The 21,696-nt window shown below is 44.9% G+C and overlaps 1 protein-coding gene across 4 annotated transcripts in view; it reads left to right on the top strand.

Moving 5' to 3' along the window:
- The window catches only part of LOC147614261 (uncharacterized), a 54,011-nt gene that overhangs the window by 31,276 nt on the left and 1,039 nt on the right, over window positions 1-21,696 (top strand). For 2 of the 4 annotated variants that reach the window (XR_015263095.1, XR_015263096.1), the window contains exons 3-14: window positions 5,323-5,404; window positions 5,538-5,688; window positions 5,783-5,951; window positions 6,048-6,261; window positions 6,387-6,570; window positions 6,681-6,782; window positions 7,026-7,352; window positions 20,483-20,566; window positions 20,667-20,828; window positions 20,962-21,045; window positions 21,247-21,394; window positions 21,493-21,611. Coding sequence is in view for 2 of the 4 variants with exons in the window: in XM_086780810.1 (XP_086636936.1) it covers window positions 5,323-5,404; window positions 5,538-5,688; window positions 5,783-5,951; window positions 6,048-6,261; window positions 6,387-6,570; window positions 6,681-6,782; window positions 7,026-7,352; window positions 20,483-20,566; window positions 20,667-20,828; window positions 20,962-21,045; window positions 21,247-21,381; window positions 21,493-21,611 (1,813 nt within the window). In the remaining 2 variants the exon portion in view is untranslated. The remainder of the gene's footprint in view (window positions 1-5,322; window positions 5,405-5,537; window positions 5,689-5,782; window positions 5,952-6,047; window positions 6,262-6,386; window positions 6,571-6,680; window positions 6,783-7,025; window positions 7,353-20,482; window positions 20,567-20,666; window positions 20,829-20,961; window positions 21,046-21,246; window positions 21,395-21,492; window positions 21,612-21,696) is intronic. The other 2 variants (XM_086780810.1, XM_086780811.1) reach the window with 1 other exon arrangement.

Below are 21,696 nucleotides of genomic sequence, written 5' to 3'. Positions count from 1 at the left end.
GTTAGGATCCATTGAACGAGCAATTGGACGGCACTTGGTTATCCCAAATGTCTCCAAGAGCTGTTGCAAATATCTGTAGGGGCTAAGAAGACCTCCATTCCAAGAAAGTAGTGGAGAAGTCCTAAATCAGTCATCTCGAAGGTAAGAGCTAAATCTGACCGGAGCTATTCAATCTTGGCTAGTGACCAGTAAATCTTCAACATATAAGACAATCAAACAAAGCAAAGCATCCCGAGCAAAGACATAGAGATTGTTGTCTGCAAAGCATCCCTGGAATCCAAGGGAAAGAAAGAATGCATCAATCTCATGATACCATGCCTTGGGTGCTTGTTTCAAACCATAAAGGGCTTTGTGCAATCTGTACACCTTTTCCTCATGTTCGGAAACCTGAAAACCTTGAGGTTGTTTAACATACACCTCCTCATGTAAGTCACCATTAAGAAAGGTAGACTTGACATCCGTTTGGTAAACTGGCAAGTGCTCATGACTCATGAGCAGAAAGAGCAAGAAATGTTCAGATGGTGGTGTATCTGGCTATAGGAGAAAAAGTTTCCTCATAATCCTCACCCTCAATCTGAGAGTACTCCTTCGCAACCAATCTAGCTTTGTGTTTGTCCAGAGATCCATTAGCATGAAACTTGGTCTTAAAGACCCACTTGACCCCAATGACCTGTTGATTCAAAGGCGGTCCACAAGCTGCCATGCATGATTCCTCTCAATGGATTCAATCTCGGCCTCCATGGCTGCCCGCCACTCAGGAAGAGCAAGAGCCTCTTTAGTTGTAGTAGCCTCATATGATTGTGTCACTGTACTCATAAGGGCGAGGTTACAAGAATGACGAAGCTGCTGTAATCTCCGTGCTCGTGTCAAAGATTGTGCTGAAGAATCAACAAGCTGATGAAGTTCCATATCGGGGAGATGAGAATCACGAACAATGGTTTTCCAGCCATCGTGGAATCGTGGGGGCAATCCTCCGTTGCACACAGGAGCAAGAAGAGAAGGAGGAGAAGCCAGGGTAGGAGGAAGTGGGGGTGGAGAGGTAGGGGTAAAAGAAGTTGATAGTCGAGAAGATGGTGGTTGCAGATTGTTGCCACACGTATCCAGGAAGGTGGTCTTTATTGGTTGAAGGACTTTGGTGGCTCTTTGACTGAGTCCCAATCTCATTTGCAACAACTTCTTCACAGCTATCATGCCTTGGTAGCTCATGTGGACACTTATTTGAGGCATGCTCGCTACGGGCATCTGAATTATACTTCTGTGAAGCTGTTGTCTTCTCAACAGATGGTCGAGGGCCTTCCACCACTGAAACTCTCCTACTCCACTTGTGTGGCTTGTCTTCATGGCAAGCAACACCTAGACCCCTTTCCTCAAGAGGCTACTCATCGGGCGTCTCATATTCTGGAGCTCATTCATATGGACTTGTGCAGCCCATGCAAACTGCTACTCAAGTAGGAGCTAGGTACTTTATGCTTATTATTGATGATTACTCACGTAAAGTTTGGGTTTATCTCTTGGTAGAAAAACTTTCTCCCGCTTCTAAGAGTGGGTGATTGTGGTCAAGACTGTGACCACATAGAAGGTTCAACAAGCTCGCTCCGACAATGGAGAGAATTCATCTCCAAAGCCTTCCATAATTTTTGCTCACAGAAAGGTATAATTGGCAATTTTCCACACCTCACACTCCTCAGGAGAATGGTGTGGTTGAACGCAAGAACATGACTGTTTAGGAGATGGCCCGTCCCATGCTTTCTTCTTCTGATCTTCCTCCCTCTTTGTGGGCTATGAGCATTGTTGTTTACATCATCAACCGCTCGCCTACAAAGGCGGTTTCTCATATGATTCCAAAGGAGGCTTCTACTGGACAGAAACCTTCCGTCTCTCATTTCAAGGTTTTCGGTTGTGATGCCTATGTTCATATCCTTGATTATGACAGATCCAAATTTGATCCCAAGTCCAGGAAGTTTAAATTCCTTGGATATAGCTCTCATTCCAAAGCTTACAGATTATGGGATCCGGAGTCGCGATCCTTTGTGATTTCTCACGATGTTTACTTTGTAGAACCCTCATATGATTCTCGCTCTCATCTAGAGCTTACCATCAAGGTTCCTCCTCCTTCCTCGGCCACCCCAACTCTAGGTGCTCGTGTTGATGATCTCAAGGACGGCTAAAGTAGACACCAGATCCTTTCTCCGCAATCCAAAAAACTAAGAGGAGATTGTTGGAGAGCTTGGGAACATGAAGCATATCCTGAATTTTTGAAGGTTGGCCCGGGGAAGAGTTAAGTTGCACATTATCAACCGATGAGGCCTCCAAGTTGGAAGCATCACCAATGGACACCGTCGAAGAGTTGGGATGAATGTCATGAAGAATGGTCTTGTCAAGAGTCATGTGGGAAGAGGATTTTTGAGTTTGGTTGATGGATGAAGAGGTTTTATTGGGGGGTTTCTTAGCAAAACGATCTTCCCTCTTTTTCTTGTGACAATGAGGTTGAATGTGACCTTTGAGACCACAAAAATTACAAGCTCGCTCCTTATGAGCGGGATTGTTGGCAGGTTTGTGGTCACCTGTGGAAACCTTGGGCTGCCATTTACTTTGTTCCTTAGCCTGAAGAAGGGTGTCTGAAGTACCCTGGCTGTCTTTTCTCATGGCCTTGTCTTGAAGCATGCCAACAATGGTATGTAGATCAGGAATAGAAGGAAGAAGTGATATAGTATCACAAAAAGCAGAGAAAGTCTTGGGCAATTTGGCGAGGAGACGATTGACAAAGTCCTTGTTGGTAGCTTTGCTCCCCAAAGAGACTAATTGGTTTTGAATGGTTATGAATTCCATCCCAGAATCCATGATGCTGGCAGTATTGGCAATCTTCAGGTTGGAGAGCTTAATCTCCAAGGCTACCTTTTGAGCAGAAGGTCTCATGGTGATACCTCCTCTGGATGGTATCTCACAATTCTTCTGCAGTTTTCTCATCATTGTCATCAAAGTTATAGAGGGTTTCATGTTGAAGAAGATAAAGGCATGAGCCCTTGGATCTTTGTCAGCATAGGCATCAATCTCAGCCTGAGGAGAAGTTGCATCGGGAGAGGCATCAGTAGAGAGTCTTCATCTATAGTGCCCAATTAAGTAATTGGTTCCATGTAAGATGGATTCCTTGGGTTGAGGAATGGATGAAGAGATAATAGTTGGTGTAGAAGGCATGGAATCCTCCTCTTGAATTTACAGCGGAAAAGCTGCAAGTAGGTACCCAGGGGTTGCCCACTCCTCCCTAGGTGAGGCGAAAGAAAGATGTAGAACTGTACTCTTGCCAGAGATCAAGGCACATGGGAGCTGACCCGATGCGCGATAAGTAGGGAGGGCAAATAAGCTTCATCTAGCATTTGGCAAAGCAGAACTACTTTACTTAAAATATAGACTAAATCATAGTTGCAAATACAAGCAACTACATTATACTCTCTCCGATCATCTGCAATCACAATCTCATTCTTGCTTCCTTCCTGTAATTGATTACTCAAATCAACTACTGCAGTTGAGACATCCACTAAAGAGGAATATAGATGTATCATAGCATCCCATACCACCAGGATACTATCTGTAAAAGACCTGCTTTAGACACAAGATTAAGTTGGAGTGATCAATTCCTTTCCAATCCCACCTTGACACAACTAGCGTCCCACTTGAAGGGAGCTAACATTCAGGTTGACTTTTAGGTTAGCACACCACATCAATATGTCCTGGACAATATTCCTCATTATAATCTTGGGGCTACTGTAAGTGTAGGAACACTCGTGTACATCAATCTTGCCTCATGTAAAACTGTCTAAAGCAACTCACTGGCATGAATCACACATGTATAAAGCTTGGCAGATCTCGAGTATAGCTACCATTGGAGTAATCACTTTTATAGTGATTACTGCTACTGCAAATAACCAGCTAGTCATCAATAGTTACTGCTACTGCAAATAACCAGCTAGTCATCAATAGTTAGTAACTATGCAGAAGACTCTTTGAAGCCACTTATGCAAATCCAGAACTGCCGAGGATATGCACATATGCTGGCCGAGGGAATTTAAGCACACATGTTCACTTGAATACCTTACTGAACTCTTGTAGAATGAGATGGCTGCTTATGTAGGTGTGGTATGCTGCTGGTCGGTGCTAGTATGCTGCTGTTGTCCAGTTATTACAGCCCACAACTTGTGATTTTAAGCATTAAATGTAGGTGCTAGCATTAAATGCTGGAATAACATTTATGCTGGCCGACTATTGTATATGCGGGAAATTTACTGCCGACTGAAATAATGAGGTGTCCATGATGCTTAGCATCAAATGTTAGGCATGTAGCATGCCTTGTGGCTGGCCCGTGCACATGTAACTCCTACATGCTTCTATATGCTTCTATGGACTGACTTAGATGTTACCTAACCTCAGATGCCTCTATATGCTTGTTCTCCAAGTGGGTTAAGGGACTTACCCTAACACCTAAGGCTGGGAGATTGACCTACGTAGCTCGTGCCTGAACGGGGTCACAATGGGGACAAAAAAGGGTATTAATGTTGTATAACATTACATTGAATGTTGAGCCAGTGTGTCACATAGCACCACAGTGCAGGGTGTCGTTGCCGCCTCCGCCACCTACTTTACTTGCAATGTCACATCAGCAACTGGTCTTTGGAAATGTGAGCTGTGGAGACCAATAGAACCAACATTGCATTGGAGAAATTCAATGGCTCTAACTTTCCTACCTAGAAGACAAAGATCATGTTTCTCCTGATGAAAGACGCAGTGTGGAATGTCGTCAACAGGGCATTGAAAAGAAACCTGCAGCAGATCAAGGTGCCGAGAAGATTTGCATCTAGTAAGACAAGAACGACAAAGTCCTTGCACTTATTGGACTCAGCCTCACCAGATAGCCTCATAGAGCATATGGACTTTGACAAATCAGCCAAGGAGGTATGGGGCAAGCTAGAGAATCTTTTTGGCAACAAGATTAACAATTGAAAGGTATTTCTCGGCTGGTCCATGCTTGGGTGTTGTGTCCTGAATACTTTGAGAACAACTTAAAAATGTGATGATCATAGACACGGGTGACGGTACACAAAGTCTTATAAAGATCATTGGGCTTAACCAATTGAGTAGTAATGGATAGCCTTTTGGTTTTTTTTTTTCTTGAGCATGCATGTGTGCACACGCACGTCTGTGTATATAAGTGTGTGTGTGCACTGTGCATGTAGTGTATGTATGTTTGTGTCTTTTTTTCTTCCTCTTCGAACTCAGAACTCATATTATCATCATCACCATCATTTTTTCTTTTCTTGTTTTCTGCAGGTGAACAATGCTGGAGGGGGTTGCTCTTGAAAGATAATAAATTTGTTTCTGACATTCAGAGCTACAAGGTTCCTATCACGCTGTAAGTTTCTGTCGTTGCTTTTTAAGAGCCATATGGTGCAGGATGGCCATATGAAGAGCTCATGAAAGTCATGGGTTGGTTGATGGGAATTAGAGTCTTCCTTGTGTCTAAGTTCTATCTTGTATTGTGACAGGCCATCTCAATTGATCATTCAGAAGCTGGAGGCGGATTCAATTTACCCCCTCGACATTTTACGGACTTTTGACTTCCTCCCTTTGGGGGCCAATCCTGCCCGGTTAGATGAATGGCAAAGATTTCTCACATTCTTAATGCAGTACCGCAAGGTGAGGCTTCTTTGTTAGTTATCACTTCTTCAGTTCAGCCAGCTGCTGAATGCATGAAGCCTAAAATGACTGAAGTCTATGGGTTTGTGCATAGGTTGCTGTTGTGACAATCCCTGGATGGGAACTGCTGATTAATCCGCCTGCTCAGGGCTCGATTCACCCCAAGCAAAAAGTTGTGGTCAGCTACCGACAGCAGAAGGCTTCTGCACTGTCAAGTTTTTATGCTCCAATAAAGCCGGTGTTGAACCCAAGTGTTACTTTTGGTAATGGGCAATAATTGAAAATGCTTTGGATAAAAATGAATGTACTGTAACAGCTATTTGCTTCAGTCTATAACCTGGGTCATTACATCTTGGCAGTTCTGAGAGAGCAGTTGAAGGCAGATGTGTCAGTGCAACAGAGGAGAAGCCAGTTGGATTTGATTGAGAAAGATGAGAAGCCTTGTCATGGGCTGCCAAAATATGCACAGACACATCCCAGCTATCTGGAGACACTTGGACAAAATCACGCGTCTTGGATTTTCGGAGCGTTAGCAGAGCTCATCGATAATGCCCGAGATGCAAAAGCAACAAGGTTGAGCTCCTCAAGTAGTTGTAAAGTCACTTATCTTTGTTGAAAAACAAACCCTTCTTCTGCCCTGAAAGTTGGATTTCATAATAGAAGTGTGTTTTAGCTGTTGTTTCTCTGATTTTGAGCAGGATTGATATCACCATTGATGAAGAGTTTTCCAAATTGGCAAAGGCCCAGATACCAGTCCTCTCTGTACGGGATAATGGAACAGGTATGAGCCATTCAGATGTTTTGCGCATGGTCTCATTTGGTCACAAGAGACCAGATGACGACGACGATGGTCTCATTGGACGGTTTGGGGTTGGTTTCAAGGTACGTTGTGGATGATGCAATGGAAATACAAATGCAACAGCATGGTCTCTCTTTGGCACATCTGAAAATGCATATTGTGATAGTTGATGTGTATGTGGCGTTTGTAACAGACGGGGGCAATGCGGCTCGGCAAGGATGCTGTGGTGTTTACCCAAAGTAAGGAGACACGGTCTATTGCATTTCTTTCTCGGTCCTACAATGAAGGAAAAGAAGTAAGATTTATGTTCAGCCTTCTCTTGTTCTAGTATCTTTGCTGATGGTTCTTGCATTCCACTTTTTGGACACGTCTGGGTGCCATTTTGGCCCCACAACCTGGGGATGTGGAGGGAAGGGACAAGTACCCGGAGCAATACAAGATCTGATACTGTGCTGGAAAATCTCAATGTGTGACTCTTAGATGATCTATTTCTTCAAAGTTTTGAAGTAGATTTCTATATGATTGTGTACTCTTGCAGGAGGTCGAAATCCCTCTGATTACATATCGGAAGGAAGGTGGTTGGATGGAGTTTGATTTGCAAGTCCATAGCCAGGAGGAAGCCGAGGCTAGATTGAAGGCTGTAAAGGAGTTCTCACCCTTTAACGAGTACAGCATTGGGTCAAGGTTCTCTGCTGTTGGAGAAGGCACTGGAACAACTGTTTGCATTTATAATATGGACCGGTGGGGATCAAACTACAGTCTCCAGTGGGACCCAAAATCTACAGAAGCTGGGCACAGGTTCAAACGCGATATAACAATTCGATCCCGGCGTGTACGCATGCGTCCATCTCAAATGACAAAAGAGGTATAAGAATCTGCATTTTGACAGTTGCGTGATGCTATTTTTTTTGAGAGATTAATTACTATGTATCATAGCATCCACCGAGTAAAGCCAGCAGGGTTTGAACCCCGGTTCCTCCTAGTCCTGGCAGAGTTCAACGTTTCCACCAGCTCAACTTCCTCCCAGCAAAGTCGAACTCCTCCAACTCAACTACAGCTTGGGGGTCTCTGTGATGTTATTTAAGTTGCACAAACCTATAATGTGCTGGGACCATGTTCTGCAAAGCTGTTCATTGTTTATTTGAAAGACGAGTTTACCCTCGTTGGCTTACTGAGTTAATAGAGCATTATAAAGAGGTTGACATAGCCTAAAATGTCGAAGAGAGAGATTCGGCTGATGTGAAAGGATTCGGTGTTAGCTTAAGTGATAAAATAAAATTCATTGCAGTATGCATACAATACTATCATACAGGATTATATATACGATATTGCAATGCTATGCTTCATAGTGAGAGAGAGAGAGAGAAAGAAAGAAAGAAAGAAAAGTTTATTAATGTCTACGAAACAGACCAAAGGGTCTGTGAGACCACGAGTGTTACAACGAACATGAAGTAACCTTGTCATGCTAAAAAAAGAGGGAAACTGGTTACGCGGGTAAAATAATCATATGAATGACAAGGGTACAGTGTAGCCACATGAAGGCTGAAGCATGTGAGATGGTGGGAACGGTATCTCCCACAGATAGAGTTCACTTTTTATAGTAATAAGCATGTGGCTTTTGGATATAACCCGTTCATGCTTATGTATGGATATCAATCGAAGTCATCCACAGCTATAGGCCTAAGGGGAGTCGAGATACAATCAGTTGTGGACTTCTTTGCAAGATATGCAAGAGATGTTGAAAGCTGAAAGGGAGAGCGTAAAGAGTGTTTAGGATCATGCTTAGTATTACGATAACCAGAAAAGAACTTCAAGAGACTTCTTGGAGGGCATGTGGGTATACCTTTAAGACTCTTAAGACGATGCGACTGACAAGCATTATATTTGTTGTCACGATGTTGTGGTCCTTACCAGATCACAAAGATGATAATAAGTGATATGGCTTATCTGTTAGCACTGTCTCCTAAAATCAAGCTTCACCTTGAATTTCACATTAGTAGCTTGAAACAATGTCTAGGTGAAGATGATAAGATTGTGCCAATGCAAGAGGGTTGCAAGAAGTAGGCAGAAGGGTTATGAGAATGCCCTAATGCAACAAGCTTTAAATTAAAACTAAAAGCAAGAAAACTATTACATCCAAGGCTACAAAACCTTGTATTTTCTTGCCTTGAACCAAAAATCATGAGGCAAATCTTGGCCTTTAGCCATGAAATGTGCCATCTCCATGAGCTTTACTTGATGCCCCTTTTTTGGCAGATGAACTTAGACATGCGATTGAGGCATTACCATATGGTAAATGTCTTGGGGATGATAGCCTCTCCCCCATGTTTTAAAAAAAGTTTTTGGGATGACATTGGGGATGAGATCACTGGCATTATACGATATGTGGAACATAGACTCTATGCCTCCTTTTCTTACCAAGGGTCTTATCCATCTTATCCTTAAGGGTGTTGATAAGACTAACATTGCCCCACTGGAGGCCTATCACATTGCTTGGGACTGCATACAAAATTTTGTCAAGGCAATGAATATAGCCTGGGTATTACTATATAAGTGAGTTTGGGCTCACTTATGGTCATTATGAGGTATCCACATAGAGAGGGAGGTCTCGAAGGTGTGCATGATCTTAGGGCTAGAGTAGCTGGAGGATGTATATGACCTTTGGACCACAATAATTGGAGGCAGGCAAAACCTCAAGGCTAGAGTAGCTGCAGGACGGCATGGGACACCATGGCACACTGTCTCGAGGCTTGGATGACTCACGAGAATTTGACCCTAGGCTTGGGTGTGGTTCTGGAAGGGAGCATATGGGGCTGGGAGGTGAGCTGCTAGCCATAATCTATCATGGTCATATTCGATGTGGGTTATCTTAACCCTATTAGGGTTTTGAGGTACATGGTCCATACAAGTACCATCCTCCATAGTCAAGCGCATAAAGTTGCGATGGAGTCCCTTGATGGATAGAAGGCTTGAATCCCTAGATGCGGGGGCGTCTGGCTCTCATGAGGCATCTAGATGCGGGGGCGTTTGGCTCTCATGAGGCATCGTGCTCTCTCACTAGTGACGTGACGGATGCATGGGGCCAACGAATCTTGCGAGGGGATGGTGTGGTGTGGGACTTGAATGATTCCTTAGACCTTGAGAAGTACAACCAACACTTGGTGCAAGGCTCTTGGAAGTGGGCCCGGAAACACCATCTCTCCAAGCGTGCTTTGAATGGGTATCATCTGGCTAGGCCTACGTGGGCAGTGGTATCATGGAGAAGGTCAGGCCTGTGAACTTTGAAGACAACTCTGAGATAGACACAAGATGAGATGATCTCGCCAATGGGTCATTCTGGGCTTGTGACCAAGAAGGGGGAGGTCCCGAGTTAAAATCCTTGCAAGCTCCTCAGAGACATTTGGGCTGATTGCTACCATAATTGTACCACCTTTGGGTGGGAGACAAAGCTGCTTTTGGGTGAGCACTCAAGTTGCAACTATAGAAGGATCTACTTAAAGGGAAAAGAAAAGACGAGATGATTGCTACTCGGGCCCCTCTATAGAGAAAGAACCGGCCAGCCTGCATTGGTAGGAAGTGTTGGAAGTCCATGATGTTGGTTTTGCTGAGGTTGATCCTAGAGTGAGAGAGAGAGATAAGCATCTACTAAAGACCCAATGGGCCTATGGAAACAAACTGATACATTAATGTCGATGGCATATCTCATCATGGAACGAAAATTAAAATAGAACAAATCATACTATCTCACTTGAGTGATGCAAAACTCTCCATGGAAATCTCATTATGGAATAACAAAATAGAACAAATCAAACATCTCATTGGAGTGATGTAAAACTCTTCATGGAAATCTCATCATGGAATACAAGGAACATGAAACATCAAAGGAGCATGAGCTCCCAATAGATGGCATACCACTCTCCAAAATATCAAGTGTGGGGCTAATGAGTATGGCCGAGAAGTCTCCCTCAGCTATGTCACATAGAAAGGTATCTTGATAGCGATGGAGCATGTCTTGGATGTGGAGCTGATGAGGGGATCGTGGCCGAGGTCTAGGGGCGCCAAGCATGTTGGAATGCGGAGGCCTGGTCCGAGGTAACTCGTCTCGGGCGAGGTGGGTCTACAAACAGCCCAAGGTGGGTCCACGGGATCCACTGTATGGGTGTCCTCCTCCTCTTGGGTCCGGAAGAAGCTGGTGATGGTTGGTTGATGAGGGAAGGGTCGGGGTGGTTGGGGCCAAAGAAAGTGTCCCGTGTTTGGAGAGCTTGAGCAAGAAGAGACCTAGGCAGCGTTGGTGCGGGAAGTCAATGATCCTGGAAAGTGGGCCAAATCTCTCATAGAAAAGACATTGAAACCTCTTACGGATCTCATAGTCATATGTAATGCTCCTTTGTCTCAACCTATGTGGCATATTCGGTAGATCCTCTCCTTCCTATGTCTTAGTATGAGCTTCTTGGCTCTAAAGATGCGCTCAGCTCTTTGTCTCCACCCGGAGGCGGTGGGATGAAACCTGCATCTAGCCAATAGCAATTGCATGGAATGGGACATGTGAACACTGCAGTAGCCTGGCTGCTCGATGAATCCATCATCAGTGAGCATGAGGAAGTGATCTCTATAGGAGTGCATCTTTGGTGGGAGCTCCAAAGGTGTGATCCATGTGCAGTGGGTGTAGAGGATGGAGCCCATATCTTGAGAACCAAAGTGGAAACTTGGGCATAACATACTCCAGGGTGGCCCTCGAGTGCTAGATGCCTCGAGGACTCCAGGGAAAGCCTCAGGTATTGTGGGGATCCGTGTTTAGTCTAGTGTGGGACTGATGGTTTGCTGTATATGATGGATCATATGGGAGAACATCATGACCTGGGGCCTCTCAACTCGTTGCCAATCCCCATCGAAGAAATCTAGCCCCCAGAAGTCTGCCCCATACATCAAGGTTGGTGTAACGAGGGTGTCAAAAAGCCAACCCTTCGCCTTCGGCACTTGGAAGCAATGCCACTCAGGTAGGCTCAATGTTGCATATCCCGGTGTCACTAAGGCATTTGCTGCGGGAACCATGGTGAAGCGCGGGCCATTGAAAGTGGCACCAAGGTAGACATAGGATGAAACAATGTCTAGAGGATCCCCTCTGTAGTTCCATCCATAAACCATTCAAACTTTGTCCAAGAGTCTTTGAGCTTTTTTCTTCTTTATCCTCTGGATTTTTGTGAACTTTTCCATATTCTTCAAGTGCAAGTACCCATAGCTCTGATACCACTGTCACGAGACCTCATGTACTTCTTGCAGAATTAATCAAACTCACATAGACATCAAGAAACAAATCATACATTTGAATCAAATTGACAAGATTAAAGCATAACATAAAACATGAGATAGAGTAAACATCACCATCAAATTTTTGAAAGGTAAAAGCTTTGTGGCTAATTTTTCTAAACCATATAGGACCACTCAAGTACATGTGAGCATTCAGACAAGGTTCAATAAAGCTTTGAAGTGCCAAAACCCCCATCACAAGCAAAGAAGAACTTCGTGGGGCTTATCCATTATGAGGTGGTGAGGACTTACCTTGGTTTTACCAAGGTTAACAGTGAGGTCCCGTTGAGTGCAAAAATCTTGTAAGCATCCAAATGTCTTTGAAGCCCCTCGGCTGAATTTGGAAGGAAGACGATTAGGGGGATCAATATGCCTGCGAGTGTGGGACCAGCCCTACCTAATCTGTTAGTGAAGCTCGAGATCTCATCAGTGTAAAGGCCAAAAAGAGTGGGTGATAGAGGGAAGCCTTGTTTCACCCCAGTAGTGCTGGAAATCTCTTGCGATGCACCTCTTGGGTGGGGCTCTCACTTGTCTTGGTGATGGACTTGTAGGGGGCGATGATTCTCCAAACCATGTCAGATGGAAATCCTCTCTTGTAGAGGTTGTAGGAGGCGGGGGCTCATAGTATAGTACCAAAAGCTTTGCAGAAATCCTAAAAGCAACAGTAAATCCTTTGATGTCATGCTCTGTCCTCCTCGATTTATGGCACGGAGGGTGAAGATGTGGTCAAGGGTAGAGTAGCTCCTTCGAAAGCCTGCCTGTCTTGAGGCTCTCCATCTCTCTCTCTCCGCAAATCAACTGAGCTCTGCCTCGAGCACCTATCCATAGAGTTTGGCCAATGTATGACCAATCATGATCGCCCTCCAGCCAATGAGGTGATAGCTCAAGTGGTGAAGGTGTTTGCCTAGGACCAAGAGGTCCTAGGTTCAAAACCCCCCTTGGTGCTTCCTCAGCGGCATCACCTATTGGTGGATAAATAAGCGTCTATGGGCGGCTGTCTACGGACGGTGAAATTTGGTAACTACGGGAGGATCTTGGGCCAAAGGCCCAAGATGGGCCAAAGGCCAGCTGAAAAAAAAAATCATGATCGTCCTCCAATTATTAGGATCAAGTGCTTTGAGGATGGGGGTGGTGGTGTTATTGCACCAAGAGGGGTAGAAATGCTTCACAAAGGGCTCTATTGAACATGTAGGCTAGTAGGTGCGCCAGGGTAACATCAACATGTGAGATGTACGCGGCAGCAAGTCCCTCGTGATCCTGGGCCCCACCCATTACGTAGTCTACGGATGGCTTTGAGGACCATGCCCTTTGTGAAGAAGGTGGACTCTGGGGGTGGTTGGGCGGGGAGGGCAGAGATGGCTTATGGGGGTAGAGATGGCTGATGGGGGATATGATAAAGGGAGCATGCATAGGAGTGCCATGCATCCGTGCGGGTGATAGGTGTTTTTTTTTTTGGGGGCCGGGGGGGGGGTGATTGAAACCGGCCTCTGATAGAAACCAGAGTGCGGTAGACTAGTAGTCACCCGTCCACTTGTAGTCTAGATGTGAAAACAAAACAGATTGGAGCTATAGTGCCCAAATCTGAAAACAAGGCGACACCTGTTGGCCCCAAAGCTTGGCGCCCCTTGCGGTATTTCTTTATTCAATTAAAATAATATGAATGGCTGAGTACAACAAAAATCAGCCAAGAGATTACACCTGTATGTCCAATCTGACGGCCCACAAATCCTTCTCAGCACAGAGGATCTATGCACACAGATCTGTGTCTCCAAATAACACACTGTGCCTCCCTCTGATCAGCCAAGATCACTAAGCAGGGCAGCCATGAGCATACATCTGGCATAACTCAAGTGCATGATACAACATCTCAGCTCATACATATGCTGTCCAAACTCTGTCTCAACCCTTGTCAATCTGCCATACCCCTCCTCTCACAAGGGGCCAGATAACTCATATCTGGAACAGACATCAAGCAGTAGAAAGAGAGATAGATGAACAGAAACGGAGCTTACCAAATTCAGCTCATGAAACAGCACTGGAGGAAGCAACGGTACCAAACTGTACTTGCAGGCACTTGTTTCCACAACCCTGCTTCACACATGTGCACGTACTTGCCTGTACCTTCCTCCTTGTGTTCACCTCTATGCTGTCTTTGAAAGTACAGATCTGAAAAACAGCACTGTACTTGTCTGTACTTGCTTGTACTTGACGGTACGGGCTGTTTCTGCAGAAAACCAGAAGTAGTCGCCTGCTGATTTGCTGCTGGTCGCCTGCGCCGTCTGCAACAGTATTGCCCAGCACCTGTACTTGCTCCAAAACTGGCCGTACAGTGTACCTGCAGAAAGTACAGAGCTGTACTTGCAGTCGTACAGCCTGTACAACCTGGATTCAGCAGTCGCAGCGGCCTATCTCTGTCCCACAGCTCTGCGCCTCTGTGTCCACAGCAGTACCTTCTGTTTGTACAGCACTGTACGACAGTTGTACGGCCTGCTCCAGCACACAGCTCACAGAAAACAGCAGCAACCAGTATATTCAGCAGCCGCCTCCTCCTTCCCAGCTTTTCCATGCTAGAGAACCCACTTTTGCTCCACGACTCCCAAAAGGGAAGAGAGAGAGAGAGAGGAGAGAGAAACGCTCCAAAAGTGGAGTGGCCCTCCTCCCCAAAATAATCCCTAGGGCCCCAAACTTTAAAAGTCCCTAGGGGCCACTAAGGCCTAGGGGCAAACTTTAATAAACATTAAAGTTTAATGTTCTAGTTCCCCCCCTTCACACCTAGGGATGTCCACACATCTTAAACTCTGTCCGGGCACCCCCCATGTGAATCATTCAATATTCTGACTCTGCAACCACCATGCCCACACTTGTGCTGTTCCATTTTCACAGGGCCATGACATACCCCCCTCTTGAAAAATGGCAAGCGTCCTCGATTGCATTCTGGTGATGCATCAAAATATCCAAAGTGAAATATACATTATGGCAAGATCAGCGTCCCAATCTCTCTAAGCCATGCATCAATAAGAACCCATCTCTGAGAGTATAGTGCTCATGCCGCTGACCCTCAGACATCTGATCATACAACCTTTCAAAGTCCTCATCATGGGCATACTGCTCTTTCATTTCATCAAGCTCATGATGATAAGCAAGTGAAACTGCAGAGACCTGTGGCTTGCGTGACAAAGCATCTGCCACTACATTCTTTGTGCCTTCCACATGCACAATCTGGAAGTGAAACATTGACAGAAAGTTTGCCCAACGCATATGCTTCTCTGAAAGCTTAGTTTGCGTGAGGAAATAACGCAAGGTCTGATGATCTGTCTGTACACAGTGAAATCAGCCCCAAGCAAGTAGTGTTTCCATGTAGAAAGAGCGTGAATTACAGCCAACATCTCTTTCTCATAAACCTGTAAATGCTTCTCAGCATCTTGCAAAACTCTACTCTCATAGGCTATGACATGTCCCTCTTGCATGAGAACTGCACCAATGCTACTTCCACATGCATCACACTGGACAACAAAAGCCTTTCGGAGGTCCGGTAACACCAATACTGGGTCCGAAGTAAGCTTTTCTTTGAGCTTTTTGAATGCTGTAATTTCCCGATCAGTCCATCTAAACGGAGTTGCTTTCTTCGTCAAAGCATGAAGAGGCGAAGCAATTTCAGCAAAGTGCCGTATGTACCGCCTGTAATAGGAACACAATCCTAGAAAACTGCGTACATCATGCACGGTCCTCAAAGTTGGCCAATTAAGTATTGCTTCCACCTTTGTTGGATCCATACGGACTCCATGACCAGACACAATATGCCCCAAGAAATGTATCTCTTGCAAAAAGAACTCACTCTTCTTGCCATTAACAACCAACCTATGGTTTCTGAGTTCTGCAAACACAATGGCCAAATGCCTTCTATGCTCTTCCTCAGTTCGTGAATGCACAATCATATCATCAAAGAATGTGCCCACAAACTCTCTATGAGGCCTGAAAATCCTGTCCATCATTCTGTTAAATGTGGCAGGCGCATTCGTCAAACCAAAGGGCATAACCAAGAACTCATACAACCCAAACGTGGTTCGGAATGCTGTCTTATGCACATCCTCGGGTCTGTCCAATATGTCATCGATCCTCGGTATGGGGAATCGATTCTTGATGGTATTCTTGTTCAGCGTCCTGTAATCAATACACATGCGCCAAGAACCATCCTTCTTCTGCACTAAGAGCACAGGTGAGCAAAAGGGTGATGAGCTAGGCTGTATCAACCCTTTATTCAAAAGCTCCTGCACCTGACTCATAATCTCTTCCTGTTGGGCTGCACTAACACGGTACGGCGGTCTATTCGGTGGAGTACTAGGAGGAATCAGATCTATGGCATGATCTTTTGGCCTCTCAGGAGGTAATTCTCCTGGCAATGACTCGGAAAAACAGTCTTGAAACCCACTTAAGAAATCAGTCCTGTCCTTATCTAACATAGACAAATTAGACTTAGACTCATCATCCTGTGCATCCTTTACATAAATCAAGTACGCGGAAAGATGCTTTTTCATTACTGATGAAATCATCGAAGCGGATACAATAGGAACAGATTCTCCTTTGAGTTTTACATCCAATACATGCTCTTTCCCTCTTATGAGTTAGAGTGATTTTCCTATTGTAAGTATCCACCACCGCATGTACCCTGTGGGACCATGGCATCCCCAACAAAACATCACAGCCATCCAAAGGCATGATGAAGAACTCTTCGCTGTCCACATAACCCTGCATATGAAGCCGAAGCTTCCCAATGATAGGAGTAACGGGTTCTGCATACCCTGGACAAGCCATATTTGCCTCATGTAATGGCCCCATCTCCTCTGCGCGAATCCCCAATCGGCTAGCCAAATCTGGTGAAATGAAGTTGGCTCTAGCACCTGTGTCAAAGAAGATCAAAGCATTCTGATCTCTCACTTTGCCCCGTGCCCTGCACAACTCTGTAGCTTCACCACCTAGCTGCTCCCCCAGAAGATCAGGAACTAAGCCTGCAGAAGGCTTTTGTTTCTTTGGCTTGGGCTCTCCTTTATTGTCAGGGTCCTTTTGGGACTTTCTTTTGGGACAATTGAATGACATATGCCCCTCTTCAGTACAGTAAAAACACTTTTGAGCATCTCTCAAAGCCTGTCTTTCCTCAGAAGTCCTCTTGGGCATTGGCAACTTCTTATACTTTGTCTCTGAAGACCCTTTAGCATCACGAGAAGCATGCCCAAATTTTTCAGCTTTCTTGCTCAATTTCTTACTGCCTTTAAACCCAGATGAACCACCTGTGAGTAACGCATTAGCTGTCATAGCATTTTCAATCATCTGTGACATGTTCGTTACTCTCGTCTTTATACAATAATCTCGTACCTCCTTGGGCAGCCCACAACAATACTTCTCTACCTGCTCAGATAATGGCACCGCACGGTAAGAAGTCACTGGGAGTAAAGCTTCCCAAAACTTCTTATTATAATCCTCCAAACTATCACACTTTGAAGCATCCAGCTTGTGCCATGCGGTCATAACATCCACCTCAAATGTAGATGTGAGCCATACGGAAGAGAAAACCTGTTTAAATTGGACCCATGTGGTGGGTGCTATGCCCTGCAAAAGAAGAGTAGACCACCACTGCAAAGCATTGCCCTTGAGAAAAGTGGCAGCTCTCCTCACCTTAGAGGACTCTGTGTAATTCCCACCAGAAAAAGCAGCATCAAACTGCTGTAAAAAGGTAAGTGCTTTAAGTTTATCCTTGGCCCCACTGAATGTGTCAAACTTTACTGCAGCTCCCCCTTCCTTGTAATCCTTCGCCTTTCCCATAGGCGTTAGATTATCATATGGAAGTGGTTTCGCAAGATTGCCATGTTTCCAAACATTCCATTATGCATACCTGGCTACATGCCACCAAACATATTGCCTTGCATCCCAGGTTGCATGCCTCCAAACATATTTCCTTGGATACCGAACTGCGTACCACCATACATATTCCCTTGCATGCCAGGCTGAAAATTGGCTCCAAAAGGTCCGTACATACCCATGCCTCCCTGAGGATAACCCCCAGTCATGGATTGGAACACCGAGCCACCACCAAAATAACCTGGATGCATATTCTACTGAGGAATAGGTGGCTGTTCATAGAAGGAACTCTGTGGGTTAGCACCAAAAGCATGCTGCATGTTCGGAAACTGTGCAAGAGATGGATCATGTGGAGTGGTACCACTATGACCCTGAGGAAGATTCTTTGAACGAACCTTCTTCTTCTTTTGCTCGGGCTTTGTGCGGGGTTCTATGTGAGATCTCATAAATTCAGCAAATCTCTCGCTCTGTGTGAGCTGCATAAAAGTATCCATAACACTAGCCAAGCGATCTTTGAACCGAGCATCATCATCCTCTTTACCATGCACATCTTCTGGCTGTGTTACATCCTCATAAGGCTCAACATCTGCAGCCTGTTCTCCTGCAAAAATATCCTCAGATACATCTCTCTCAGGAGAAGTCTCTTGCTCTTCTTCTTCATGATAGAAGTACTCATCCTCTGTATCAGACATGTTTGCTGAATTTTCAGCGATGGCTTTCTTCAAAGCAACCACGAGCTCACCCCCTTCAGAAAGTTGATGATTGGTCCCGGCAACGGAACCTTGAAACCGGCCTCTGATAGAAACCAGAGTGCGGTAGACTAGTAGTCACCCGTCCACTTGTAGTCTAGATGTGAAAACAAAACAGATTGGAGCTAGAGTGCTCTAATCTGAAAACAAGGCGACACCTGTTGGTCCCAAAGCTTGGCGCCCCTTGCGGTATTTCTTTATTCAATTAAAATAATATGAATGGCTGAGTACAACAAAAATCAGCCAAGAGATTACACCTGTATGTCCAATCTGACGGCCCACAAATCCTTCTCAGCACAGAGGATCTATGCACACAGATCTATGTCTCCAAATAACACACTGTGCCTCCCTCTGATCAGCCAAGATCACTAAGCAGGGCAGCCATGAGCATACATCTGGCATAACTCAAGTGCATGATACAACATCTCAGCTCATACATACATATGCTGTCCAAACTCTGTCTCAACCCTTGTCAATCTGCCATACCCCTCCTCTCACAAGGGGCCAGATAACTCATATCTGCAACAGACATCAAGCAGTAGAAAGAGAGATAGATGAACAGAAACGGAGCTTACCAAATTCAGCTCGTGAAACAGCACTGGAGGAAGCAACGGTACCAAACTGTACTTGCAGGCACTTGTTTCCACAACCCTGCTTCACACATGTGCACGTACTTGCCTGTACCTTCCTCCTTGTGTTCACCTCTATGCTGTCTTTGAAAGTACAGATCTGAAAAACAGCACTGTACTTGTCTGTACTTGACTATACTTGCTTGTACTTGATTGTACTTGACGGTACGGGCTGTTTCTGCAGAAAACCAGAAGTAGTCGCCTGCTGATTTGCTGCTGGTCGCCTGCGCCGTCTGCAACAGTATTGCCCAGCACCTGTACTTGCTCCAAAACTGGCCGTCCAGTGTACCTGCAGAAAGTACAGAGCTGTACTTGCAGTCGTACAGCCTGTACAACCTGGATTCAGTAGTCGCAGCGGCCTATCTCTGTCCCACAGCTCTGCGCCTCTGTGTCCACAGCAGTACCTTCTGTTCGTACAGCACTGTACGACAGTTGTACGGCCTGCTCCAGCACACAGCTCACAGAAAACAGTAGCAACCAGTATATTCAGCAGCCGCCTCCTCCTTCCCAGCTTTTCCATGCTAGAGAACCCACTTTTGCTCCACGACTCCCAAAAGGGAAGAGAGAGAGAGAGAGAGAGAGGAGAGAGAAACACTCCAAAAGTGGAGTGGCCCTCCTCCCCAAAATAATCCCTAGGGCCCCAAACTTTAAAAGTCCCTAGGGGCCACTAAGGCCTAGGGGCAAACTTTAATAAACATTAAAGTTTAATGTTCTAGTTCCCCCCCTTCACACCTAGGGATGTCCACACATCTTAAACTCTGTCCGGGCACCCCCCATGTGAATCATTCAATATTCTGACTCTGCAACCACCATGCCCACACTTGTGCTGTTCCATTTTCACAGGGCCATGACAGTGATGTTCTCTTAGTTTTCTCCAAGCCTCTTTGCAGTTCGGCCCCAAGAAGAGTCGGTATAATTCATCTTTTCTGAGCGTGCATTGACTTGAGATGCATAGGGCAACCTCTGAATCTTTAACATACATTGAAAAGCAAAGAAATAAAATCTGTTTGTCTGATGCAATGGAGCACCCATGGTGGTTATTAGTGTTTCCTTTGCTCCTTGCCCGTGTGCTACTGCTTATCCTTCATATCGAGTATCGAGTCACCTGTCTTCTTAAATCGGATCAAGGAGTCCTTTTGGGATGAGAAAGAGGACCGTGAAATATGCAGTACTTTGTACTCCAAAGTAATGCTAGTTTTTTGATAAAATTTTCATTTTAGACTTATTTTGGGGGCCATTCGTGCAGTATTTAATTTTTTGCAGACATCTTCAAGGTCCAGATTTGCATTGTTCTTCATCGGAATCTGAAGTAGTATTGTCTAATCTACTACAGACGAGTGTGTAGATATGCGTGAAAGCATCATTCACTCACCACACCAAATCTCGTCTACGAGCTACCCTTAAGTGATATCAATCTCTACATCTTAAAAGTAAAATTTCTACACTTTTGATGGCAGGTTCCATTGGATTACTCTCTCCATGCATACTTGGAAGTTATGTTCTTAGAGCCAAAGATGAAGATCTACATACAAGGGACACTGGTAATGGACATACTTTCTTGCTTGTCGTGTCTTAGAAACGATGGCATACAATAACAGGGTACATGAGAATGTTGTGTAATTCCTGCAAACTTTTGTGAAGGTGAAAACACGGCGCCTCCATAAATCTCTGAATAAAACTCGAGTCTTCAAAGACACACTTTTGGGGGGAAGGAAGGTGGAACTCACTCTTGGACGCAGCCAAGCAGAGAGAGATCGTGGAAATTGTGGGATTTTTCTTTACTGGCATGGACGGCTGATTGAGGTATATAACATGAATGGTGGCACGCAGATAATGCAGTGAATTGATGTAAAAGGTTTGGATGTTTGAGCTGTAAATGCTCACACATATGATCAGATAACCATGGTCTGGAGTAGTGCTAATCTAGTAATTTCAGGCATATAAACGTGTAGGAGGAATGATCCACACAGCAGATATGGGACGCGGTGTTATTGGAGTAATTGATGTGACTGACATAATGGTAAGCAAGCCTAAGCTTCACCAATATGTTTGGTAGCTCTTCTTCTTTCCATCTTGTAGGGTAGGGCAACTAGTCTCTCTATTTTGTAGGGCTAAGTGGTAACACTGTGTCTAGCGTTTATTTTGTTGTGCTTGAAAGCCTCAAATTAGAAGGTGAAGCTGCTGTATGGGACCTTTTCTCATTTTTAAATCGGTGCTATAGAGGCTCAGTGACGGGGTTGCCGTGCTCAACAATAAGCAAGGTTTTCAAGACTGTGAGGCTTATGCCGTTTTGGATGACTGGCTTGGAAACATGGCCAATCGGTATTGGGATGAAAATTTTGACTCTTTGGAAGTGGTGCGTTTCCTCGGTAAAGTCAATTTTAATGTAATTGATGAGATAATTTAAACTTGTGGTTTCTACAATGAGCTGGCCAATGGTCTAACCTTTAGGTGCTCTTTTATGTAGGGAAAGAAGGTTGAAAATGCCCAGTACACTCCTGACCATAGTTGGGTTCAATGCAATAAATGCTTGAAATGGCGGATTTTGGATTCCAACTTTGACAACAAGGATTTGCCAGAGGATTGGTAAGTAATCAACCAATGGTTTTTGCTATGGAGTGCATGTTGTACATTTGCTAAGTGGGTGCCTTATCCTGATGCACTAAACCAT

This window comes from Cibotium barometz, chromosome 42, assembly GCF_041138505.1.
Source record: "Cibotium barometz isolate CiBa-2024 chromosome 42, ASM4113850v1, whole genome shotgun sequence".
Lineage (NCBI taxonomy): Eukaryota > Viridiplantae > Streptophyta > Polypodiopsida > Cyatheales > Cibotiaceae > Cibotium > Cibotium barometz.
Note: the sequence above shows the minus strand (reverse complement) of the source record. Positions and strands in the feature narration are given on the sequence as shown.